Genomic DNA, 27,285 nt, shown 5'->3' on the forward strand with positions numbered 1-27,285 from the left:
AAGGGAAGGGGCGGAGCGAGGGCGGTAAATGGCAGTGGTGGGAGCTGGCCCGGCCTGCTGGTGGTGAGGAGCATTTCTCCGGCTAGCTCACCCACCCTTGTCAAGTGCTGTGGAATATTTATACAGTAAGTATTGCTTAGTGTTACTGACATAACAACGTGATATGCACGCCGGAAGTAATTTGCATAGTATGAACTCATGGTTATTAGATGGTTTGTTTGCACTATGCGTGCGTCTCCCCAATTCGGGGGTTCGTCGGGGTGATATAAAATTTCAATAGCCAAACTGAATTTTATTTTTATATCTTTTATTTTGAAGAAAGCTAGCAAGTGGCGCTGGGTGGCTGGGGAGTCACTGCTCCACTAACGGCGTGCGCCACATACAATTTTGACAAAGTATATGTAGTGTTTTTAAGTCTACAAAGCATTTTCCAGTGTGCTTGTGTTAGTCCAAATCAGCAAATATCAATAAGCTGGGATCAGCGATTTCGTCTTTCCAGGTAGTCATTGGCTTCCTGTCCTTCTTGTGGTCATCTCAGGGGAGGCCTTTCACTGGTGTGTTCTACATAATTTTAGTCTGGCACAAATGCACCAAGCTTTTTAATATACATAAACATTTTGTCACCTTGTTGCAATATCCCTTAGGTGTACCGCAACTTCCTCTCTTTTATTCTAAGCATCAGTTGTTTGGCTGCTTCATTTCTTTACTCTACTATACTTCTTCTATTTTCTTGTTTAATGCTTTATTTGGCTATTTGGTCAGAAAGTTCCAACACCATTCTTTGTAGTTATTCCAGGGAATGCATCCACTTTCGACCTAGCACATACAAGCATTTGCTGTTTCCATTTCCAATTGACACGAATCATAAAAATGTTTTTTTACAGAGGGTCTTTGATGAAGGCTTCCAAGGTCTTCTTCGCACCTGAACTTTTCAACGTTGTCTTTGGAGCATGTGCAGTTATGGTGTTGTTTGCCCTGTCTGGTTCTAAATGCTTTGTTTCATGGCTAATTGGCTTTACATTTGCCCATTTCTCATTAGTACTATACTTGTCTATCTCTAAAGCTATCTACCTGGTGAGTTCTTCTTTTTTGCCTATTAATTCTTCAGCAACTAGTTAACCATTTACTAGCCATTACATTGTATAGAAGATTATTTGTATCAGGTTATATAGATACAAAAAGCTATGATTCGGGTTATATTGATATCAGATTATATAGATATATTACGTTATGTTGATATCTTGTAACTCAAGCTATTTATATAGGCATTACCATCCTCAAAATATCCAGTCTAATCCTGGCCTCTGTTAGTGTGAAGCCCTTCTCCTGGTCCTGCCTCTCCAGGCCCTTGTTCAAATTCCCTCTCTAGGTCTTTTGTAGGCTATCTCCAGGTTCTGGAAGGCCACAATTTGGTCATCTTCAGGCCTTCTTTTCTCCAGGCTGACCGATCCCCATGACAGAATCACAATGTTGGAAAAGACCTTCAAGATCAGAGAGTCTAACTCATGACCTAACACGTCAACTAAACCATGGCACCCAGTGCCACATTCAGTCCTTTTTTAAACACATCCAGTGGCAGAGATTCCGCCACCTCCCCGGGCAGACCATTCTAGTATTTTATCACCCTTCCTTTCAGGGATTTGTAGAGTGATCAGGTCACCCCTGAGTCTCCTTTTCTCCAGGCTGAGCACCCCCAGCTCCCTCAGTGGTTCCTCACAGGGTTTGTGTTCCCAGCCCGACCTCCCTGCTCCTGCTGGCCACACCATTCCTGACCCAGGCCAGGAGCCATTGGCCTTCTTGGCCACCAGGGCACTCTGCTGGCTCATGTTCAGTCACTGTTGACCAGCACCCCCAGGTCCCTTTGTGCCTGGGCACTGTCCAGCCACACCATCCCCATCCTAGAGCGTTGCAGGGGTTATTGTGGCCAAAATGCAGGACTTGGCACTTGGATTTATTAAACTTCATCCTATTGGACTCTGCCCATCCCTCCAACCATTCCAGTCTCTCTGCAGAGCCCTCCTACACACGCTCCCAGCTTGGTGTCATCTGCAGATTTACTAATGAAAGACTCAATCCCCTCATCCATGTCGTCAATAAAAATATCGAACAGAGTTGGCCTCAGCACAGAGCCCTGAGGGACACCACTGGTGCCTGGCTGCCAGCTGGATGCAGCACCACTCACCACCACTCCCTGGGCCCATCCAGCCAGGTCTGAACCCAGCAGAGAGTGCTCCTGTCCCAGCCCTGGGCTGCAGCTTTTCCAGGGAATGCTGTGGGACACAGTGTCAAAGGCCTTGCTGAAGTCAGGTTACACAACATCCACAGCCTTTCCTGCATCCATCAGGAGGATCACCTGGTCATAAAAAGAGGCCAGGTTGGTCAAATATGACCTATCCCTCTTAAACCCCTGCTAGCTGGGTCTAATACCCTGGTCATCCTGTAAGTGCTGTGTGATGCTGCTCAATATGCTGCTCAAACTATTCCATTACCTTACTGGATACTGAGATCAGACAAACTGGCCTATAATTACTGGAATCTTTCTTCCCATCCTGTTTGTAAATGGGTGTCACATTGGCCAGGTTCCAGTCATCTGGAACCTCACCAGTGAGCCAGGACTGTATGTAGAGGATGGAGAGCAGCTTCACAAACTCGTCCGCCAGCTCCCTCATCACCCTGGGGTGGATCCCATCTGGGCCCATAGATTTATGAACATCCAAGTGGTTCGTTCAGCAGTTCTCTGACAGCCTCCTCCTGGATAGCAGGGGGATCACTGTGCTCCCTGACACCATCTCCCAACCCAGCAGGACAGTTGTCATGAGGACAAGCCATCTTCCCACTAAAAACTGAGGCAAAGAAGGCATTGAGCACTTCTGCCTTTTCCTTATCTGCAGTTAACTAAGTTCCCTTCTGCATCCAGTAGAGAACAAAGGTTGGTCTTACCCTTTATTTTGCTATTAATATCTATGCAAAAATATATTCTTTCAGCCTTTCCTTGTAGGTGAGTTGTTCCATCCCTCTAATCATCTTAGTGGTGAGTTGGTGAATAAGGACTTTAGAATTAAAATTGTAAAGCAGGTATGTTATTACCAGGTGGGACACGTGGGGCATATTTCCTCCATACATGTGTACCTGGTGAGACAGGTTTCAGGTTTAAATACACATTGATCTCCCAAGCCCACACCTCCCTGCCCACCCATTCGCTGCCCATTCTGTCTCCTTGTACTTCCTATTATAGTCTTCTGTAGTGCCATGCCCTCTGGGGGTCTTGGGCAAGGGTCTTCTTGATGAAGTAGGATCTTCTTCCTCGGTGTTTGTTGCTTGATTTCCTCTGCACAAGCTCAGTGGAGGTTTGACTTTCTCCCAGGTCACTTTGTCCTGGCCAAAGCCAGGAGCCTGGTCCTGGCTGATTTGGGTTCTGCTTTAGAACAGAACCTAACACTACCTGTTCCAACAATACCTGAGTCTTGTTTTACTGGGTTTTCTTATCTTTATGGTCTTTACATAGCAACTATATTCTTTTGTGTTCTGTTACAAGTTGTTTCTACTTAACAGGTTGCATTCCTGTTACAAGCTTTGTTCGGTACTTTTTTGCAAACTTCCTAAGTAATCTCTGTGTATTTCTGTTTTCCTCCACCCGCCTAAGTACATGATATGCTTCTAAAATTTTGAATTTTCATAAATGTGCAAGTTTCCCATATCAATGCCCCTGTGTGCAACAACACAGCCACCAGCAAAGAATGGCTCCAGCTGACAACAAAGAATTGCTGCAGAAGCCTGTTAGCCTGGTGTTAAAGAGAGGTTGGCATATAATTGTACATATGTATGGACATAAAACCTCATTAGCCTCTCTTGGCTTCACAGCAATGTTTTCAATCACAAAATATTTTGGGTAGCCAGTTTTTTGTTTGCAGTCTTGTTTTATCCAAGGTTTGGTATGTGAAGTGCTTGAGAGAAACATCTGCATGGTGACTATTTCATGAGTGCAGCTGCCCCCGTAAGCTAATCTTGTAGCTGAGTTGTCAGTGTACAAGTCTTTCAGTCAGTATTTCACAATGTGGAACAACTTTTAGACTCCTTTTGTAAATATATCTCATATTCTTTTCTGCTTGTTTAACTTAAACTCTGCATTTAAGATAACAAAATCCAATAAAGCATTTTAAAGGAAACAGTAACCAAAGTAAAAAAAAATAGACTTGGAATTCTGTTATGTAAATTAGATGGCATAAAAGTTTGTCTCCTAAGCAACATACCATAGGGGGCCCTAGGGACAACTGGGGTACCACAATTTTTCCTTATCCATCAGGACATGAAACCTGTTCATAGAAGTTTGATTGAAGCTTGTGTTCCTCTGAAAAGATTGTATATTTGTAATTTTCTGACATATTCCCAAACTCTGGCTTGTTGAGTTGACTTTTATTTCTGGTCCCTGGACTTTTTTTATCTGGGTGAAGAGACCCTCGTAATAGGATTGACCAATCTTCTTCCTTTAATGTGAGGAAGAGCACATGTAATTAGTTCCATGGAAATCATTGTTCTGGTTCATTTGGTTCAATGTAATAATAAGAACAAGGGAGCGAGCTGCAGAAGGAATGAAGTTGTGGTAAATAGGTATGATTTGTGCTGACAAAATTGAAACAGTAATCAATATTGATACAGTAATTAATATTTGGAAATAATAAAGCAGTTAAAAAGTGTAATGCCAAGAAATAAAGGGAGAGGAGGGATTCCATCCCCCCTTTTTCTGCAGATGTTCAAGGCAGGAAAAAGCAAGAGATAACAGTTACTAAAAATTAACAGAAAGAAAGGAAAATCTGGTTGGGTCCCAGGAAAATGCTAGTTATAAGAGATTTATTGCTTTGGTGCTTACATATAATATTATGTTAGTCTTGGCTTACATTATACTAGCTTGGTGTGCATGTGTGACCCAAGGGTGAGTTGAAGGACATCGAGAAAGAGGAGAGCTTTCATCAGAGACGACCCCCAAAAAGTGGTGCGACCCCCAAAACGAGTGGTGGAGCATACGCGGCAAAGGTGGTGATGAGGGCGGAGGTAGGAGTGTGATGAATTGAAAATGGGAGGAGATGGCATTGACATATGGCATATAAGGGGGAATTGTAGCTTGACAAGCTTGTACATGAGGTGGCAGGGGTCCAAGGATTCTGCACGCCGTACCCCACGTGGTTATTTTTTTTTTGCTTATGTGCTATTATTGGAACCAAATTATCCCTTATTTTAACCAAATTATATTGTCAATATTTCAAGTGTATCCAGTTTTATATATTTTAAGCTATTCAATTGAAATTGCTGCTACCTCTAATATTGTTTGGTTTTTTTGATGATGGGATAATTGGGCAAATATAACAAAGTGACCAAGTGGAGGAGGCTGATTACTGCTGAAGAGTGGTGGGATGATTGGTTTCCCAGTCAGTGCCCTGATGTGTGCTGTGGTAGGCTGTAGCACTGTGTTTTTTAATTGTAATGCCTTTCTAGCAGTCAGTTTTGTAATCTTTCTTATTTTGTACTGTTATAGCGTATTTTATTCTTGATGGATTGTTCCTTTCCCCCCTGTGTTATTGGGTTTGCCCTGGCTGTCCATCTCTCCAAAGATCTGCCCCTCTGTTCCCTCTTCCTCCTCCTATTGAATGTCAATCCCTTCCCAAGCCTGCCTTGTTTTTCTAGAAACTTCCCTATCAATCTTGTGTCCTTCAAAACCCCACTGGTTTGTTTAAATTATTCTCCTCCCCTGCAGTCCCTTATTGGTTTAAACATTGTATTCCCCGCCTTGTGTTCCACCTCCAATTTCTCCCAATTGGTCTAAGATTGTATCCTTCCCTGAGACCTCCCCCCGCTTCTAATCTGATGTATGCGTTTGAGTTTGCCCTTTCTGTTACTGAACCTCCGGGAATAAACTTTTTTGGAAACCATACAGAGGGCCTCTCCCTGATCCTTGTCCCTACCCTCAGCGCAATCTGCAGTCCACCTGAGCCGTAGAGCTGCTGTACCCTGTAGCTGCACCCCAGATTGGGCAGCTTTCTGGGGGCAGCCCACCTGTGCTGTCGGTGGTCGGAATAATCCAGCACCGTGGCAGTAGGCAGCAGTACTCCGGTGAGGACACAGGGTGCTTGACTGCATGAAGCCACCATGCAAAGGTGCCTGCTTTGGATACCAGGTGATTTTTTTCCCCAAGGTGATGGAATGTGAATGGATGCTTAGTGTTGGATTAGCTCTTTGTGAGAAAAACTTAAAAAGTTTAGTTTGTCTTTAAATCTGAGTCTTTTGTTTGCTGTATGTGACCGTTGTAGTGTACAAATACAAAGTAACAGCTTGCACTGGTGAGGACAGCAATTTCTTTCTCTGAAAAATGTGTTAGTGGAATTTGGATTAAATTAATTCACTTCTCAAATATTCTGTGTGTTGATGGATACACAGAACTAAAGTAATTTTTAGTGAAGCTGATCATCATGTTGACGAAGTAAATAAAACTACACTGGTAAAGACAGGAATTATCAGATGGTTAGGTGTGGTGTGATTAATATTTCATTTTGTTTACATGCTTCCCGTGTAATTTATGAATGCCTAAGTGCTGCACTAGGACACTTCAAATAGCAGCTGCTGGAACTGTGTTTTACTCTTTTAATTGCTCTTAACAGTATCAGAGGTCATGTAGGCTGACTAAAAAGTCACGGTGCTCACTACCATAAAATTACCTAGGAAAAAATGGAATTAGTTATCCTGGGTTTTGGGAAGGTCTCAGCTGTATGATGAACTCTCCCCCCTGCCTCATCCTCCTCTACCAAAATGCTGCTGGTTTCTTGTGACTCAGTGCTGAATCGGTGCTGTTGGATGTGCTGGAACTGCACAATGCCCCTTCTGTAAGAAGAACTGGAACATAGCCAGCCTGGCTGTGCCAACTTCTACCAGTTCACTGAGTTGTCAGTATGACTTTGGGGTCACCAACCACCAGGGACCACCAAAAAGACCCCCAGGACAGGAAAATGCATGCATAAAGGGTAGAAAAAATATGTTAATGATTTGGGGGAAATGATTACCATAGGTATGTTTATTCTGGGAAACTTAATGAATATGTATATAAAATATAGTATGTATGCAGAAAGTTTTCTGTCATTAGCATGTGCAATATTTCAGAGGCAATAACCCTTGCACCCGCCCTGCCTGCTGGGAGCCAGCAGCGCCCCTGGCGGCCGTGCCCAGAACTGCGCACAGGGGAAGGTCCCTTCTCTCTGCAGCCCGGACAAGGCCGGGCTGGGCCTGTGCCTCTGCTTCTTGCTGCTGCTGTTTGCTTGTTTGCCTTGTTATACACATACATACTAGTAAGGAACTGATACTCCTTTTCCCATATCTTTGCCTGAAAGCTCCTTAATTTTGGAGTTATAATAATTTGGATGGAAGGAGGGTCGTACTCTCCATTCTAAGGCAGGTTCCCATCTTCCCTGGCAGACACGTGTCTTTCAAACTGAGACACATATACATAAATAAATATATATAGTATAGTTTTAAATGTAGATATATGTATGTATATATACTGATCTGGAACAAACTCCAGTACCTTTCCAAACTCCCTGTAAATAATTATCACCATGCCAAGCAAAATAGCTATTCTAATCTGTGCCTCTCTACTGTAAAAACTATGTTAGGGACAATACTGGAGCTATCTCCAGATAAGAAAATAAACCTAGGGACCAGAAAGGTATTAAAAACTCAAATCTGGGGACCAGAGATACATGAAGGCCTCCACCCAGAGAGACATTATCAGTTCAAGCAATATGGCTGCTGACTGCTTTATTCCAATACAGAATAAGTACAACCAAAATGCAGTCAATACAAGGTTTTCCCACTTTCTCAGGCCTCACGTTGGGCGCCAAAAACTGTATTTGTCCTGGTTTAGGGAAAGTTTGGGAGGAAGCTCAAAAATGGTCCCTCCAGAAAGCAGACTCAAACCCCTCCCACTACTGGTTGAGGTAAAGATTTCCTTGGGGAAAAGTGGGAAAAATTGTTTATTTAACAAGCAAAGTATTCGCAAGCATAAAAAAATGAATAATATTAAACAGTAAAACCTCTCACTGTTCTGAAGAGATGGCAAATTCAGAAAGTCCTTGTCATGAGGGGTAGCTCAGCTCGCTCAGTCTCTTATCAGTCCCTCTTGCACTGGAAAATGCTGCGTCCTGGCCCCGGTGGCCACAGGTGTGAGCTCCCAGTGTTCTTCTGGGTTTTCAGTCCAGAGCAAGTTTGTACAGTTCCAGGAAAAAGAAAAGCCGCTATTGGCGATGGAGAGAGAGAGATGGGGACTCAGTGTGATGCTCAAAGAATCCAAGTTTATTGTGGGATATAAATGCTTATAAAGTATTTTAGAAAAATGTGCTCTTAGAAGCTGCTGAAACTTCATTCTCATATATCAGTTTTGTATCAACAATTCTACCAACAGAAGCATAAACAAATCTTGATTATTACTTATGTTTTAAATGAGTTTAAAATCTCCTGAATGACCTACAGAAAGAAGGGGTGCTGAAATTTAGTAATTAATTTTAGCACCTTACTTGAGACTACTCAGCTTTGAGTTAATCCTACAACTGAAAAATATGCAAATAAGAATGTCACATTTTGGTTATTGATACTGTAGTCTTCGAGGTTATGATTTTGGGGCAGGGTGGTGATTGTTTGTTTTGGGCTAGGCTTTCATAGTTATAAGGGAAGGTTGTTCTCATACCTGTGTCATAATTACACTTTGCCTTTTGTTTGTTAATGCCAGTGTTTGTTGCTGTGTTTTTTTAGACATGCTAAGAAAGAAAAATCAATGTAAATTCAGCTAATCAATTAAAAGGCATTTTTCTGGGCACAGATAGTTTGTAGCCAGATCATGATACAACATTTTATGTTATGTTTAGCTCCAGCTTTGGATGAAACAGCCAGAAGCATGAAAGAAGAGCATGGCCTTTCTCCTGTTAATTTACTTATTTGTTTGGTTGCTTGTGTGCAGTGGGCTGTGTTCTGTGGGATTTTGAATTTATTTTTTTTCTTTGCTTGCATGAGAGGGATTTTAATTTTTTTTTCACTGTTGTATGTATCTGAAAAGGTTTTTTCCTTTCATTTTACAGGAGGAAAATGGCTCAAATTCTTGGACCAACAACATCCATCCCTGATGAGGAATACTTGGAAAGCAGAATGGTGGTTACATTTCTCATGTCAGGACTTGACTCAATGGTTAGTAGAGAAGTTAAGTTTTGGCATCATAAATGTGTCTTGGTATTTGCAGGATTTTATCAGTATATTGCTTCCTACTGGGCAGCAGGGAAGGTGGATTGTTGGTATTTGTAATGTGTATTGTCCAACCAGCTGTAATTGTATCTTTGGTTGTGATAAATCATGCTATCAGTAATCTTGCTTCTTGTTGTGGTGTGGTTGTTTTAAAAACTATTTTTGTCAAATAAATGGGAAATATTTGTTGATTGTTTTGGTACAGTGTGGTTGAAAGGCAAGAGTATGTTCTGGTCTTTGTCATATGTAGTGTAGAGTGAATAAATGGTTTTGAGGCTAATGCCTTGTCTTCAGCTGTTGTAGAAACTCAACAAAATTTGTTCAGAAAATACTTCTTTTTGTTGGCATATCATCTGTTTTTTAGAAGTTTTTTAATTGTGTGGTGGGGTTTATGGTTAGCTAGGGCTGTGAGTGGAAATGCCTGTCCCATTTCCTTGAAATTGAGGCACTGTCCAAGATTTGTTTGTTTAAGATTGGGGTTTTTAAATGATAAGCAAGAGTTTTCTTTTTAGCAATGAGGCTTTGAGAGGAATGATTATAAGACAGGATATTGCAAGTCTTTTATCCCATTGCCTCTTAAAGTCTTTGTGTTACTTTCTCCTCCCATGCTCAACTGTTGGTGTTTTTTATAGGTTGTAGCAAACTCTCATTTAGTTCCTAGGAGAGACTGACCTTCTGTGATTATACTTGGTCATCTCACCAGTTTTCTTGGGATCCTTGTTCTCTCCATAGGCTTCCTGCTTTAATTCTTGCCAGAAATTTCTCCTGGCAGAACGTAGGTAGGTGTTTGCAGGGATGGTGCAATCCTTCCACTCAGGGGGCATTCACCTGGGGCTGGGCCCAGCAGACAGGACAGGGCAGACTACAGGGAGCCATCCTGCTTGCCACCACACCTTTCTGAGCAGAAGATGGTGTGTGAGAAGTGTGCTGTGAATATACAAAACTTCTGTATGCTTTGTTGAAAGCTGGAGTAAGACAGTATGATTAACATGGAAGTGGTAATTTAACATGGATTGATGTCATAAATTATTTTAATCAAAGACAATGCAATCTCTGAGTCTATACAAGGTCCTAATTTGCCAATGAATCTACACTGCTTTTAAGATTTCTGATGAAAAGCATTCCAGATGTGTAAATTGTGCTTTGCTACTGGCTGATGTTATGTTGCTCACAGTATCTTCTGAAGAGTGGATGCTGGCAGCAGTATAATAATTGTTTTACATGATATCACATACATTTTTATTAACTGTATCTTGACTATGATAATAAAAGCTTTTTTTTTTCTTTTTATAGTGTAAAGAACTTTCCAAATCCAAGGCAGAAGTTGTCTGTATTGCTGTATTTGCAAGAAATGTTTTTGTTGTTGGAAGTGAGAGAGGAAAAGCCTTTGTCAACTCTAGGGAAGATTTTAAGACGGATTTTATGGAATACTGTAAGTTTCAATGTTTTATTTTTGTATGTCACAATCTGCATAATGTATATTGCATAATATTAATAATTTTGGGAGCAAAATTCTGTCTATCATGGCTGCATGCTATAATTATGTTGGCTAATACAAATCAACCTGTCAAATGAGCAGTAACAGTGGTCTTGTTTGTAGTGTTATTTCTACAATGGCTGGAAGTGTTCATGTTTTCTTAGATAATATGAAAACTAATACAATAAGAAGTATTAGATGGTCTACCCTTATAATACATCTGCATTTCCTAGCGTGTGTGTTAATTTTGCTTTGTATCCTCTCCTCCAAACATTTTTTCCACTCAGGAAGACTGAGGAGGGCAGTGAACAGGTAGAGGAGTACTTCTGTCAACTCAGGTGGTCCTGGTTCTTGAGATCACTTCATGCCTTACTAAAGCAGATGCACAGTTTTGACAAGATAGTATTTTTTCATGTATCTATTTTGTATCACTTTAATTTAGTAGACAGAAGTACACATCTCTACCATAATGACTTAAAATTACATCTGCATTACTTTTCTACTGCTTTAAGTACATCTAGGGTGTGTTTTTTGTTTAATTTCATTTTTACAGTAAAACTGTGCAACTTTTGTGTTCAAAAAACATGATTCATTGATTCATTCATAGAGGACAGTATTTTTAGAGATAGGTTTCAAAGATTCAGTAATGATTTAGGGGAGCATTGATGCACTCATTTGGGAAGGTGTTAGTGGTGGACACTGCCTAATAAATAACAAAATTATTTGCCTAGTGAAAGAGAGAAGATGGAGGTCAAAGGTGGGGTATGATAGAAGAATCAGTCTAAGGAGGAGTTTAAAAAACTGTCAAGTTGTTGTTGTCAAGGTGAATACTGCTTGGAAAGCAACTGCATTTAGTCTATAACAGGAAGACTTACTTCCAAAAATGCTTTTGCTGCTACATAAAATTGTCTTGGAGGCTCTGTCTCAAGGTCAGTTGTTTGTGGTAGGTGTCTTAGTTTGAAAAAGCCAGGTGTGTGCTAAGGAAGGCAGGAGCTTCCCTTGAAATGGAAAATGTAACCCCCCTCCCTCTGAATTATTGTAATTTTGAAATTAAGGGGCTCTCAGGCAAAGATACGGGGGTAGGAATAACAGTTCTTTACTAGAAAAATTAAAATACAAATGAAATAGTACAAAAAAGAAACCAAACCACAGCCAGAGTGAGAGCAGTCCCTGCCCCCTGTGTGTCAGGGGTGGCACAGCCCCATCCCATGGGGGCTCAGCCCTCCTGCAGTGCCAGCTGTGCTGCTGCTGGAGCAGGGATCCTGCACACGGGGGGAGTTTTCCTCTGCAGCTCCAGGGCTGCTGCAGATGGGCCTGGGCTCCCTCTGGCAATGCGGGGCAGCAGAAAGCTGCTCCTCTGGCAATGCACTGGGCAAAGGCTGCTGTGCTGCTCCAGGCTCAGATTGGATCCAGGTAGGAATGCTTGGCTCCTCCCCTGGGCGCAGCATCTCCCCATGGCATGCTGGAATTGGATCAGCCCTGCAGGGACACTCAGTGGCCATGGACAGCAGAGATCTCCTGGAGGGAGGATTGGCTGTGGGAGAGATAAAGAAAAAACTGCCCCATGAACAGAAGAGAACTGCCCCAGCTCTGACAGATGGCAGTAGAATACACAGTCCCAGCCACATCTTGCAGCCTAAGACAGTTGGGCTCTGGATTTATTTTTTTTTTTTGTCCTACTGGCATGGACAGTGACTTTCTGTGCACATATTTACTCCAAGGAAAGTCAATACAATGTTGGGTTGTAACAGATTGCTGATACCAAAATGTAGAATTGTAACTTGATTGCAGAATCAAGTGTAAGATGAATCAATTTATTTTTCTTTTTCCTTATTTTTTCATTTTTTACAGGGACAATCTTCGTATACTGTTGTTTGTGAAAACTGCTGTCTGAGTACTAGGGAGGGAGTTCAGTTTTTCGCCTGATTGCTTTGTTTTGTTTTGTTTTTGTTGCCTGACATCCTAGGTATTATGTTTTATTGCTAGTACTGTGGTATCATGGGCCCTGATATACCAGGGACTTTGTGTACTGGACACATTTAATAGTAGGGAATCAGAAATTATGGGGATTTGCTGTTTGATCTCCTGGCTAGATTTCTGTTTCAGATTTTGTACTGTGGGAAGCACTGGCTTTTCATCCATGCTTGTATTTGGCTGTATGAGATGATGTTTCTGTAGATGCATGCCTGTGTTTAAATCCTGCATCAGTTTTGATAATCCTCACCTTTTGCTTTATTCCAGTTACAACATACTTGTTCTTGGGCTGTGTTTTTGTGGTGTGAGGCTGATAGGATTAAAGAATATTAACTTTGAAAACAGTGTTTCCATTATGATTCTTGCAGAACAGTATGGTGTAGAACTGTGTGAACAAAGCCAGTATTGTCAGTTGTTGCTTTTATGGTTTCACTGAGTGCACATCTCCCATGCTTTCAGGGGACTCTTGATGCTGGAAGTAGTTTTCTCCCTGAGAACGATGTTGATAATTCCAGAAAACATTACTTCAGAACAACAATTTTTAGGAATAATAGCATTACATATTCCTGATGATGCTGATTCCATCACTGCCTTTGGCAGCTTTGAAGTCTTGATGAAGTTTGTAGTGTAATATCTTTTGCTCTAAAATGTAGAGCTGTGGAGGCAACAGTTCCTTGTTGCATTGTTTCTTCAGTTGAGTATGAAAGCGAGCAATAGGCAGTGGTAGTTGGGATTTTAATAGGTGTTTTATAAGAATCCAGGAAGGACATAGTTCTTTGTATATTTAACAAGTGGGAGTTGAATCCTTCTTGTTACTTTAGGACTGATAAAAGTTTCTAAGAGATTCTTACTTTGCTGTTAGAATTAAACCTTTAAAAATTAATCTGTGATGTCAGTCCCTGAAACACGTGGTGTTGACAGTATTGAGAATTACCTCTCCAGTTGTGGGTATCTTCATATTTCTTTAAATATGGAAACAGAAGTCTAGTTACTAAGCACACCTCTGGTTAGATGTGACTCTGTGCAAGCCAGCACATATCTTCAGTCTTTATTTCCACCTTTTTCACAGTTCCTTTGTGTAATTTGAGTAGTGTATGAACCGTTTTCAGAGTTTGTAGGGCTCAGGCTTCAAACCCACTGCTTTTTTAAAATTAATGAGTATAATTTAGTGGGCTAAACTGATGAAATGTATTTATGAGGTTTCTGAAGGAAGTAGCATGTACACTTTTTAGTGGTGTAGAACTGATAAAAATAATAGTGGTTCAGTGAAAGTGTTAGCGTTCGGAAACATATAACCACATAGGCAATTATATGTAGGTGCTTTTATTAAGAGCTCTGGAAATCAGGGGTGTTTTCACCTCAAATCTGATTTCCCATACATTCGAGAGGAACGGGTTTTTATATTTTATCGTTATATAACTTCTATGTTAATTATTAAACTTATATTGTTCTGTTGTATACATAGATTTCAGCTAAACATAGCTCTAAAGTTTTCAACCTAGTTTCTCATGATTCTTCCTATGATTATATAATAATTATATTTAATTACTAAACATTCATCACATCTAACAATTCTATCATTTATCATACTGCTTACACAGATGCAGTCATCTGAGAAAACACAAAGCCTAACATTTTCAGAATCTATCTTTAGCATTTTCAGGGTCCCATTATCAAAAGCAGCACTGGCATTTGGGTTCCTATGGCTTTCATTCATGATGACTTTGACCCACATGGGTTCCCTAGCACCTTACTGCAGGGCAAGGAGGAGCCCTAGCCATAGCTCATTTACCTTGTTAGCTTAAGAAAACATGTTAAGAATTAATAATAACAACGCTTCTAAAAATTTTAGAATGGTTGCATAGTAAGTGTTGAAAAACCAGTCAACAGGCATTAATTATTTAAAACTGAGTCAGATAATGTATTCTTCTGAACTCTGCTTAATGAAGATAACGGTGAGCCCTATGTCATGGTGAGATAGACTGTTTCAGTCAGTGTAGAACTGCGTGTTCTTGTATCTAGGACATGTGATTGGGTAACCTGCAGTGTCAGATGTTCTAGGCCTGTGCAAATTTGAATTGTATACAGAAGGAGCATGTTCTCTGAGTACCTGCTCATATTGAGCTTATGGACAAGTAGATACTTCTGTAAGCAATCAAAATCATATACATCTTGCTCCAACAGTACCTCTTTGTTTTAGTTGCTGTCCCCTGCTAAAGTGAATTGTGTGGTCCTCAGCTCCTCTTGCATGGCCTTGGCAAGATAAAGTGCCTCTGGATTGTTATCTCTGGATTGCTCTGGAGTTGTGGGTTATCAACTATCCTGAACAGAGGACTTACTCCTGGGGTATCTGAAGAGTGCTGTTCTCTTCAGTGCTCATCTTTGTCATCGTGGCAGTTTCCCTTGGGCTCTGTGGAATTCATTCTCATTTGAATGTGAGCTGGAGATAGTTTATAAGGCATCCAAAGAAACCCCAAAACCCAGAGGAAGCCTTATTTTCCCCAGGTTGTGTTTGCCTGTCAGAAGGGAACTTTCAGAAGAGCTTCCTGACTCAGAAGCACCTTTTTGGTCGCCTGTTCTGGACTTCGAAAGATATTTACCCAGCGCCATGTGTTCCATCCCATCTGCCAAGGAGACAGTTCTTATCCAAGAATCCCAGTTGCCTCTGCTAGCATTTCCACTGGTACTGGCTGCTACACCATTAATATTGCAGAGAAGCTTAATCCTGCTAGTTCTCAACTTCTGGCAGCTCTCCCAGTCATGCTGCTTGTTTCTTTGGTGGTGCCAGGGCTTTGAGCTCACTTGCCTGAGATGGGGCCATCTTTGGAGCCTTCATTTTTCTTCTGATGGCCTTGGGTTTCCACTGATCTTAACAGTGCCTCTGGTATGCCCCTGAGTTTGACTTCAAGTCCTGCTAGAGACTTTGGGCCAGGGTCTTCCACTCTTCTTACCTGTACCTCCATGTCCACCCAGCCACAGGCTGGGAGAACTTCTTGTAGTTTCAGAAATGCTCAGAATCTGGGTGTTCTTTATGTAAGAACACATCCAAGAATGACTGGAATGCATTTCTCCACAGACTTTATGGGAAGGATTGGTCAGCTTTGACTCCTCAGTATATTTTTTTGGTATGTGAATATCTGTTTCTTCTTGGGTGTATTCCATCATCTGCAGACAAGTAAAATTATTTTTCCCATAAATTAGGCTGCTGTGGACCTGCTTGAAGATCTGCAGCTGGGCTTCTGTCTCATTGAATCCTTCTGAGTAACTTGTACAGTAACTTGTTGCTTGGCTCGATTGCCACAAACCTTTAATGTTCTGTCTCTGCTTAGTCTGCTAAGGGGTGTGAAGTTAACAACTGGTTTAAAAACCTGTGGGGAAAATTCAGTCCCATTTCCTTGGGACTGTTCCCTCAAGGACTGTTCCCTCAAGGACTGTTCCCTTGGGACTTGTTCCCTCAAGAGTCGAAAACAAACAGAAACTTACTGTAGATAGTCAGTATTTCTGAAATTTTGTGCCTCCTAAATTCTGCTTCAGGTGATTTGCTTTTTGTGTGGTTCAAGTGATCTTTTGATAATTATAAAATGACTTTTCTTTAATTTGAGGAAATTTTCCAATTTCATGAACTTAAAGCTGGATGGTCTTGAAAAGCTCACAGATGAATCGAGTGAATGATACTATAACCAAAGCAAAATGCTTTTAGCTATGCACCCATTTACTTTCCCTCTTTCATTGCAGTAATTTTCCTTAAGTACAAATCATGAAATACATGTATAGGAGTGGTGTCACAAGATTGTTGTTGCTCTCAAGTTGACTCTCAGAGTGCCTGCACAGGTGTCACATTCATATTCTTAAAATTACTTCTTGTTTTTCTGAAAGACACCTGATAAAAAACCTTCTGATGTTCTCAGATGCCTTAACTGCCATGGGACTGACAGCTCTTTTGCTGGAGGAGTCCTGAGCTCTGTCAGCTTCAGATACCAAATTGTGCCAATTGTTCTCTATTGAGTATCTCATCTTCAGGTCTTTTTTTGAGGAAGTTTCAGTTAAGTAGATTGTTTTTCTGCTAAAGCTTTATTTCTTTGTTTCTTGTTCTTCGGTAAGATGAGGACAGTGCTGGATTTGTTGCTTGGAATGGGGACAGCTGGGAGATTCCTTTTCCAGCTGAGTGCTATGCTGGACTGTCAGACCTGGAGGGAAGGATATTCTAAAGAACCCCAAAACATCTAGACAGTCAAAGAAAATAAGAGGCACTTAATCATATATGGACTCTCATTGCAAAATGAGGGTTGCTGGGAGTTGTGTAGTTGTAGTCTTGCTGAATCCAGAAGAATAGTGAAACTAATTCCGCAGGATGCTCACAACTGTGCAGAATGCTGTTTTTTTACCATATAACCATTCCTCCCCCTTTGTGAGCCATAAATCAGCCCCCTCATCCCTCTTCTGCACCTCTTGTTGCATATGTCCTAGATATCCCCTCCCAGATGTAGCCCGAATCCTGCTCAGGGTTCCAGCGATTGTGGCAAGGGCATTGAAGAGCCCGTGAAGTTGTGTAACCTCCAAGGGTTCATGTGTCCCTCAGTAGTGCCAGGAGGAGTGAATGCCTGCTGGGTTTGATCAGTTCTGCAGGGCTGTTACAAATCTTGCTGCATTTGAAACTTAATCTTGTCTGTGAGTCTTGATTAAAATTGGCTGGTGATTGTGGGAGGGATTAGGGAGGCAGATGCATAATGTGATCTTAAGAAAATGCATAAAAATCATGTAATGAAAAAAAACCCATAAGGATTTGTCTTCTAGTTAAGAAAGTTTCTCCACCTTTCTGTCTGCTTTTCATTTTCATATTAAGAGGGCAGTGTTGTCATCTTAATTTTGGTTTGTTTATTATTTTTAGAAGGTGTGGATACACTTTCTTAAGCTGCTGGCAGTAAAGGCATTTTCAGTGAATCAGTTTCTTACATAGGAAAAGCACCCACTCAAAAAGCTACATTAGATGTAGCTGTAAATGGAAGCTGATGTCTTATCCCAAGTCCACAGGCAAATCCTAAATGCTGTCATTGATTAGGCACCTGTGTTACAGGTATATAACAATATCCCAGTTTTGCATTATTTTTCATGTTCTGATAGGCCCTGTCATACTGCAGAGAATGCAAAAGTTTCAGGTCTGAAGAGCTGGCAAACTAAGTAGCACGTGGAGGTGGGTTTGCAGGGCATGAAGCAGATGTATGATCTGCACAGGAAGGATGAGATTCTCTTTGAAATGAAGATACGAGTTTTTAAGATGATAAATGTGGTTTTACTAAAAGCATTGCTGCTTCAGCTCATTTCACAGCCCATTTGTAATCAGTTGTTCAAACTGATGTTTGTTTTCTTGTGTCAGTGTAGAGTTCTGATGCCAGCAGTCCTGGTGATGCACATTGCAGTGTTTCAGGCTTACTGCTGTGCTGGCTCGTGGTGAAGTCATGACACAGCTTCAGCACTGATCATGCTCTTGCACAAAGGAACACAGATCTCCCTTGCCTTTCCTTCAAGGTAGGCAAGCATATCTCTGTTGTTTGCCTCTGATTTTGCTGGATGATTCTCAGTAAATCTTAGCAAGAATTGAGTTATGAGAAAGGAAGGCTGCCGCCCGAAGCCATAGCTTCTGTTTGCTTTTTAATCTTTTTAATACTGGAAGTGTTCTTACTTCCTCACTCCTTTTGCAGTGACTTTTGCTTAGAGACTAGAACATGATGTAGGGCTGAAATCTTCTCTGTTTTGCGTGATGATGTCTTGTTTGTAGCTCCTCTTATTCAGCAGTAGGAGGTGTGTACTTAGAATGTCCCTTGAAAGAGATGAGCTGTGATGGCAAAAGTCAGATCCCTTCTGTAAAATGTTCTGCAAAGCACATACAGAATAAATAAACCAGGACATAACAGAACTGCTGCATAAGATGACATGCACAGCACTAGAGAGCTATGGGACCCTTCACACTGGCATTTTTTACCTTTTCCTTGGTGACTCTGTTGGTCCTTTTTTTCTTGGCAGTTTAGCATTTTATGTTTACTGTATTATCCTCCTGTGAGATTAATAGTGTTTTCAACCTCTTCATGCCAAAAAAGCCTCCTTGGATGTGTCTTTTAATTTGTCGTTCTTCAGGGGGTGATATTTGCAAAGATTGTAGTGAGGATATAACAATTCTGGTGTAAATTTAAATTTGCTCATTGCTTATATACATAGATGTGTGCATTTGCTTCTAATACAAGTAAACTCTTGCAATTTCCTGGCAGGTTTCCTACTTGAGAATCTCTAGTCTAAAGTGGTGGGACTAGGCACTTCTAATAACTTAGTATTTTATGCTTGTCTTATTTTTATAAATAACTGCCAGGTGTTACAGAAGAGGACAGGCCTCCAGAACTGCAGAGGATTACACCACCTGTAAACAGACAGACGCTGGATGCTGAGGAGCTAGAGGCTCTTAGAAAGTCTGTGGTGGAGTTTTTCTGCTTTTCCTATGGTGGGTACTTTAAATTCTTCTAGATTTTAAAAGTTTTATTCCATTTGGGAGGAAAAAACTGCATGATCTTAACCTTCCAACTACACTGCTATTTTTAGAAACTTTTAGTAGCTGTTTCTAAAAAATATACATGTAGTTGGTTCTTCTTGATGAAATTTGTGAGATGGGATTTGAGATCATTGCACCAAGTGCACATTAGTGCCAGCAGTATTTGGTTTTCTGAGAAGATTTGCATCCACACTTTGCTTTTGCTCCAGTTCTGTCCAAAGTTTCATGAGGAACTCATTCTTTTTTCTAACTTCAGCAGTCTCAACATCAAAACAACTCCTCTTTCTTTTCTAGGTAAAGCTTTAGGAAAGTCAACAGCAGTACCTGTGCCATATGAAGAGATTCAGAGGAACCAGTCTGTTGTGATAGTGCAGGGCCTGCCTGAAGGAGTCACATTTAAACATCCATCAAATTATGATGTTTCCACCCTGAAATGGATTTTGGAAAACAAATCAGAGATCTCATTTAGTATCAACAGGTTATTTGCTCTTTTTCTTGTGCTGCTCTGTCCAATTTGGTTTTCTACTTAAGTAAAATGAATTTTAGTTTTAAATTAAATACACTGCAGACTGTTTCTCTTAAACAGGAATTCTCTCTGTAATGTACACTACCAAGTAATTAACAATGTCTTTGCTAAAACTGAGTTTTTCTTCCCATATTTCCACACAGGCCTTTCGTAGAACCAAAGAAACAGATAGGTAAGTTAATGCTTATTCAGACTAAACAGGAAAAGATTGGAATTTGAGTTTAGGTAGCAATATATGTAGAGCATTTTGTTATGTAAATAAAGTGGCAAACTGTGCAGAAATTTCTAGACTGTGAGTTGCCTTACTTATAAGTAATCCTTTCCTATATATAACCCTTACCTTTATGCCTTTGCCAGGAGCAACTCATTAGAGATTAAATTCATTTTGTTTCATTCTTTGTCTTGATCAAGTCCATTCTGTTCCATTCTTCATCCTTATACTGAATTTCAACTTCATGTGAATCGAATAGTATCCTAAGAGAAGGAGAAGTGAACATAGGAAGGATTGCTTTCAGTTTTCAGAAGATGCCAAGACTTTCTAGTGCTTGGGTTCCACTACCCTGCTGATTTTGGTATTTATATTTAATTTTAAAATGTAACTTAATCTTCTGAAGTGGCTAGATGTTGTAGTTCCTATAAAAGCCTCTATATATGAAAAATTCGGAGCTAGAGTGAGTATTGTAAAACTCTAGAGAGATTCACTTCTAACTTAGGAGAAGTCCCCTCTCCTCTTCTTTTTATAGAATTATGTTGCTTTACTTGCTAAATGCAGAAGTGTGGGGATTTGTTTTTTGAAAACGATGAAGCAATCTCTGTAGGAATGTAGTCCAAAAGGAAAAGTTTAATTTCTTGAGTGAAAGAGCCAGAAGTTGATGCTTGATTAGTAAAATTAGAGATGTGTTGCCTATGCTCAGGTTGAGGACTAGAGATGGAATATTACAGAAATCCTGTTAATAATATAGTACTATCAAAAATACAAGGTAGGTTTTCAGTGTGCTAAGTGACATTCTAAAGCTGTTTTTGTCTCAGTACAGTTTAATGGGATCTTTCATTATCTGTGAATAAGGAAAATATGCACATATGCTTGTAAAATGTGAACAGGCTTTTGCATTTTGAAATCAATGTTATATTTTCAATTTGTTTAAAGTAAATGGAGTACAGAAAATTCAGATATTGTCTTTTAACTTTCAGAAGCTGATGTGGCAGCTCCTTCACATTCAGTTATACCTCCATGTGAAAGGTGAATTTTAAATAATGTAGAATTTTTAAAAAATCAACTATCTATTTTCATGTTGTTATCTTTGTCCTAATGTGCTTTTTCTGCCCATCTGACCTTTGAATAACTTTTGCTTGCTTGGCATTATAAAAAGCATGAGACATTATAAAGAGCATGAAGCTCAGTCTTCTCTTTCTTTTGATCATTGTTTTTAAGGAAACTGTTACAAGTTAAACAAATGCCAAAGTTTCTCTTTAGTTTAATTAGCCCAATGGGTGTTCTTAATTCACAGTCTGTTAGTCAGGGATAAGTTTGCCTTGTTTTATGGTACAGCAGTGATGGAGAACAGATGTAATGTTGCTTCCTTCCCCCTCCTCAATTTGAAAAAAAAAGTGATTTTTTTAAAATTAGTAAATGAAGATACTGTATCTGTAATATACCAAAAATTTGTTAATGTGAAAATAGGGATCAGTTTTCTGTACTTCTGTGTTTCCCTCTCATTAAATGATCTGAATATTGGGTATGCCTCAAAAAAATGTAGGAATAGGAGATTGCTGGCAATTCAGTTGTAAAAAATCAGATAAGCCAATATGCAGGGTTTTTAATTTTATGTTCTTGTTAAGCTATAAAGCTTTAAGAACTTCTCAGAAATCTGAGATTTGTTTTTAATAATGTCATTCTGTTTGATTTGCTTAATTTTATAGTTGTCCGCCTGTTAATGTGAAAACGGAACCAAGCAAGGATCCTGGTATGTTCAAAATTTTGCCTTAATTTGCAGAAAAAAACCCAAAAAACCAACCAAAAAGAAAAAAAAAAAAACCCAGATTCTGTTAGAAGACTGAACTTAAGCAGAAACAGGAAAACAAAAGCTCCAAAAAAAGAGAAAAGTAGCAAATAGGCATCCTTGGTGTCACAGAAAAATATCTCTTTCCTTGAAACTGTCTGTGTTTCAGTTGGAGTTTTTATCAAATATTAAACCCTAACCAAATGCTTCCATTTCACGAGGGAAATTGCAAATTACAAAAAGTTGTATTATATTGTAGACTAAATTTATCTTTATGTACTTTAGAGAAGAATTGATTTGTTAATATTCCTAAAATATTGAAAATAAAAAAATGCCCATTTTCTAGCTAAAATAGAAACAAAAAGTTCATAAATAACAAGATGTGTTATTTGTTATTTAAAAATTGCCAGATCATTCCTAAGTTGCTCTGGATGGTAGCAGTTGATTGCCCAAGGCATTGTGATCTGTGGCAGAGTAATGCTGAAGTGTGTGCTGTGAGATGAAAGTACGGGTAATCCCATTAAAGCCAGTGAGGCAGCAGGTGTGCTGGGAGATAAACTGGTGCCTTTCCCTTTTGCTGGGTTGAGCTGCACTGCTCAGTTTCTTATTAGAATTAAGTTTTTATATGTAGTTCAGCTTTTTGCTCTTGTTATTTGTGCTTCACAACTTGAAATTTGTGGTTTAGGCACCCTCAATTTTTAACGTTTGGCTTGACGTACGCAAAGCATTAATGTGAACTTTTTGCTAAGTCAGTCCCAGACTTTTTCCAGTGCTGCTTTTTAGGCATTTTAAGTAATTCTCACAGAAGAGTGAGCAGGAGCTTTCCCAGGACTTTTAGCACAATGAGTGATAAAATATATTTTTTTCCTGTGGTAATATGCAGAGAGGAAGGAGCCCATTTAAAAAATATTCTTCAGATCTGAGACAGCATCTTCAGGGGAGCCTGGTTTGTAGGGAGGTATTTAATCCTAGATTATTTCTGGGATTGACCAGACTGAAACGTAGGAAACCAGCAAACCAGCAGGTCACTTTGTTACCATTGTTTTAGCTCAACAAATGTGTAATGTTTTGTATTTTTTTCCTTTTTCTTTTCTTTTTTTTTTTTAATAGAGACCAACGAGGATCATGGTGAGTGCTATTGGTTTTTTTGTTGTTGTTGTTTTAAGAATCTGCTTATTATTAGTTTCCATATTTGATTCCTTTGTTGCTTCGACAGAAATTTCTTCCAAATTGTCAACAGTAACAATGAAACAGGAAAGAGATGATCCTAACTACTATCAATTTAATACTCCAGGTAATGATACTAATTTTCATATATGTTTATGTCATGAAATGATTGGTTGCCTAAGTGTTGATCCCTCCATGCCTCTCTTTTTAGTAATTTTTGGTCATCAAACATGCAATTACTTAGCTCTGTTAGCATATAGCATTTCCTGTCATGTAAGTTTTTAGGAAGAATACCAAAAGACCTAAAGAACAACTTCACCCCAAACCCATATGAGTGTGTTTGGTTCTGAAGAAGTTTCAAAACTGCTTGATGTATTTTTCTGAGGGTACAATGTGCAGACTCTATAATTCAATGACTTTTTTAAACAGGAAATAAACCTTTGTAGTGATGCTTTCTAGAGCACTGCTTGAATTTTTTCTTTAGTTTAAAGTTACAGTAACTTTTATACACTGTACATCATATAATCAGCCATTCTATGATTCTGTGACTGGAAGTGTATCACTCATTTCCTTTGTAGCAATGACTAGTATGTGTCAAAATTGTATTGAAAAGTTTATTTATGTGGACAAAGCAGAACAATATTTATGAGCCCCATGGCTCAGCCTGCATGTGTGTTTTAAGTTTTCTCCCAGTTGTTTTGCCTCACCTCTGTGTATCTGGTTTACACATTGACCTCAGCTAGGAGAAAACAGAAATTGTTTTTTCTTTATGTTGCTGTGAATGGTAATTAAGAAATTGTGACTATAAATGGCAATATAAAATAAATAAAACTTTAAATTTATAATTTCAACCTATGTGTACTTGTCATTAGGTTAATTGAGTAATACAAAGAAACATGGGCAAGCTGCCACACATCTCTCAATGACAGTTATATGCTCAACAGTGAAGTGCAAAACAGCACATTCCTTAATTTTGTAATACTATATATTAATGAGATAACATTTTGTGTGTGTTCTGACATGAGGATTCTTGAGACTATTTTCTAAAGTGCTTTCATAACTAACTATGGGGATGTGGAATCAATACTTGATCCCAGCACATCTCAAGAGATATAAGAGCATCATTCAGAGAGACCTCAACCATACCATAGCAAAGTGTCACCCTTTGAGTGCAGAACTGAAAAGGTGTTAGGATTATCTGCTCTTCATATGTGTACGTTGCCTGGCCTTGGAGTCTTACAGGCTAGGAAAATTTAATATAGTAAAAGTAGATACTGGTGTGAAAACAATCTAATAATTGTTCCTTCCAACGCCAAGTCTTCCCATTCTTTTGCTTTTTATCCCCATTGTGGTTTTCCATTTCATGCATACAAATGATGTCACAATTTGGCCGATAGCCCACAGTGGAACTCAATGCCATCTGAAGAGAGTCTGCACTGAAATCTCTTCTTTACAAAACAGTATCCACTGCACTGCATCTGAGAAATCCAAGTCATGCAATATGCTTCCAGAGTGAAGTCTAAGCACATTTGGCAGGGTGGGGTTTCTGTTGTCTTTCAAAGAACTCTAAATTTAAACCTTCTGATTGATGGAGAGAAATATGTATCTGCTTGTGATAAAGTGGTGCTTGAGGGATGACTCCCCCTCTCTGCCTGCAGTGTAGTTCTCCAAAATGGCATTTTAAAACAAGACCGAACTGAGTATATTGGTAGAAGTGATGGGGTGCTGTGAGCTAAAAGATGTTTTCTCTTTCAAGTCATGCTGACTAGACAAGTAAAGCAGCTTCCCCTTCATTCTTTGTGTGGCTATCACTCTGATTCAAACCAAAGGTTGTCCAGACTATAGAGCTATAAATTCTGGAGGCACATAGGTGTATGGGTGGTGGTGCTGTACAAGAAGTGAACCTTTAAAAAGTGGTTATTCTGAGGGGTGTTCCTGAGGAATGACAGTCTGCCCCAGCATTGCCTTTGGAGAGATGTGCTACAAAATAAAGAAAACAGATAAGGTAATAAATTTTGCTAAAAATAACCTACAGCAAAAGCCAGGGTTATCAGTTTCTGAGAAGAAACAACTTAAGTATTAGAGAACAGCAATCTGCTGGGGCTTCCTGGAGAAAGTGATTCACTGATAAAATTTAATGGTTGTATTTTTTCTCTAAGTGCTTCCTCTCAAAGATCTGTAATGCTGATCAATGTGCTGTGTGCCTGGGTGGCACACTAACTCTTCCTGTTAATCAAAGAGGGAAAATTATATCTGTAGGTGGATGTTCTTCTCATCTCGGTTGAAGGTTGCACCATTTAGATGTTGCCATGAGGTAATACTGAATTACTAAATTTAGAGTTGTTTTAGCAGTACACAATAAGATGGCTGAGAAGTAGGGACTCAGCCATCTAAGACTTCATGTGGGTGTATTGACAGAGAATGAGGGGCAGTTTTCTGTCAGTGGGCTCTAGCACTGTCTTAAGTTACAAAGTAAGATGTAACCCAAAGTATGTATTCTGTTACCATCTTCAGAAGCTGTTAGAGCAGGTGGGGCAGTGTTCCTTATCTCTCCTCCATGACCCATCCCTGATAACTCTGGGGTGTGTCTCTGCTAATGGGCCATCAGGTCTCTCTGCATGACTCATAAAATTCCATCATCCCATTGGGAGATGCTCTGCCCAGGAGGAGGAACCAAGCATTCCTACCTGGATACAATCTGAGGTTTGTAGCACCATGGGTAGCCTTACCTGCTGAATTCCTAGAGGACAGGGGCTACATAACCACCACTGGACCTTCAGAGGAAGACCAGACCCTTCTACAGGATCACTGCTTCAACAGAACCACATCAATCACTCCAACAGATCTGCAGCCACCATTTAATTGGACTGCTGCCACTACCCTGACCAACAGGGTATCACTTTGTATTCGCACTCTTAAGTCAGTTTAAGCCAGTGTTTTCTCTTTTTATTTTAATTTTTCTATTAAATGGTTGTTCTGATTTGGAATCTCCCACTGGTTTGCTTTCAAACCAGTGCAAACACTGTGGTAGTGGATGTTTTTTCAAATGTCCAGGACAAATGTGAAGGTTGCTGCAGTGTTAAACTTGGGGGAGACCAAAGACAACCTGTTCTGGGAAAAAGGTCCAGATTTTGATGATTGGCTAAATGAGGAAAAGGACTGAGTGTTTACCATCAGGACTAAGTGACACATCCTGGGGCATTCCAGCTATGTTAGCTAGTGTTCCTGCATGTGCCTTACCTGTAAGTATCAGTTGCTATGGCTCTTATGAAAAGAAACATAACTGAGAATGCTGTTTCTTGGTTTAGTGGTTTAAATATAATTTAGTATTTTTACTAGAAATGAAGAAATTAAATAATAATTTCTCAAGAGTCAAATGTATTTTCAGATTTGAGAATACCCCATTAGTCCTGTATAAAAACAAACCTTTGGGGCTCATAAATGTGGTACTGCTGAGTGAGTGCTGAGTGCTTTATCATTACAGGATAAAGCAGGGGTTTTTGGTGGCATAACCCATACAGAACTTAATTATTTGCTGACTTATGACCAAACACTTTGTAAAAGTGGCGTGTTATCCTGTAAATTTTGTGAATGTAGGTCTTCACTGGTGCCTTGAAGTTAAAATGAAGAAAAATGGAAGCAGAAGGAAAAGGCTGTAAACAGTCTGTCCTGTGAATTGCCTGGTTCAGTTTTAAAAACACCTAGAAGTGAGTAAAAAACTGCCTAACAGCTTTTCTCTTTAAAACACCATGTAGTTGAACAGTACTATCAGTTTTGGAATTCTTGACAATGTTAGTGAGATAGTTAAAATACAGGACATACATCCAAACCCAAATGAGATTGAAAATGTCTTCTTCTACAGAGAAAAAGCCCAAAATGTGAATGTAAACTTTGCATTTATTCTCACTCTGAAACCTTAAAAATAATGAATGTCTGTTAGAATGTCTCTAACAACAAAATATTTCCCCTTTGGAGATCTCTCAGAATACTAGACAATTATGTCCATTTTAATGGAGCTAAATCTGTGAAGCTAGGCTGTCATGTAACACTGACTGTGCAGGTATTGTCTTAAACCAAGAAATTCCAGAATATAAAGTGAGCACAGTGTTGTGTTTCCTGAAGGGAATCACATCTAGTTCACATTGCTACATATGGGTAGCTTACAAAAAAGTGCCAAAAGTACAAAAAAGGTAGCCAGAAAAGTGAGCATTGCTTATCCCTGAGGTGATAAATCCATTCCTTCTGCCAAGTGGCACAGGTTTGGCTGTGTGGTGTTAGGACATTAGGACATAATCCATTAGAAACTGAGGCTGAAATGTTTGGAATCGGT

General features: G+C 39.7%; 1 protein-coding gene across 1 annotated transcript in view; it reads left to right on the forward strand.

Moving 5' to 3' along the window:
- Positions 1–22: 22 nt before the first annotated feature.
- The window catches only part of LOC102035636 (general transcription factor II-I), a 71,154-nt gene continuing 43,891 nt past the window's right edge, over positions 23–27,285 (forward strand). The window contains exons 1-10 of the mRNA XM_031060369.1: positions 23–125; positions 9,114–9,219; positions 10,567–10,705; positions 19,086–19,214; positions 19,557–19,740; positions 19,932–19,960; positions 20,980–21,028; positions 21,709–21,752; positions 22,899–22,916; positions 23,005–23,082. Coding sequence (XP_030916229.1) covers positions 9,121–9,219; positions 10,567–10,705; positions 19,086–19,214; positions 19,557–19,740; positions 19,932–19,960; positions 20,980–21,028; positions 21,709–21,752; positions 22,899–22,916; positions 23,005–23,082 — 769 coding nt within the window. The 5' untranslated portion in view covers positions 23–125; positions 9,114–9,120. The remainder of the gene's footprint in view (positions 126–9,113; positions 9,220–10,566; positions 10,706–19,085; positions 19,215–19,556; positions 19,741–19,931; positions 19,961–20,979; positions 21,029–21,708; positions 21,753–22,898; positions 22,917–23,004; positions 23,083–27,285) is intronic.

This window comes from Geospiza fortis, unplaced genomic scaffold (genome assembly GCF_000277835.1).
Source record: "Geospiza fortis unplaced genomic scaffold, GeoFor_1.0 scaffold59, whole genome shotgun sequence".
In the NCBI taxonomy this organism is placed as follows: domain Eukaryota; kingdom Metazoa; phylum Chordata; class Aves; order Passeriformes; family Thraupidae; genus Geospiza; species Geospiza fortis.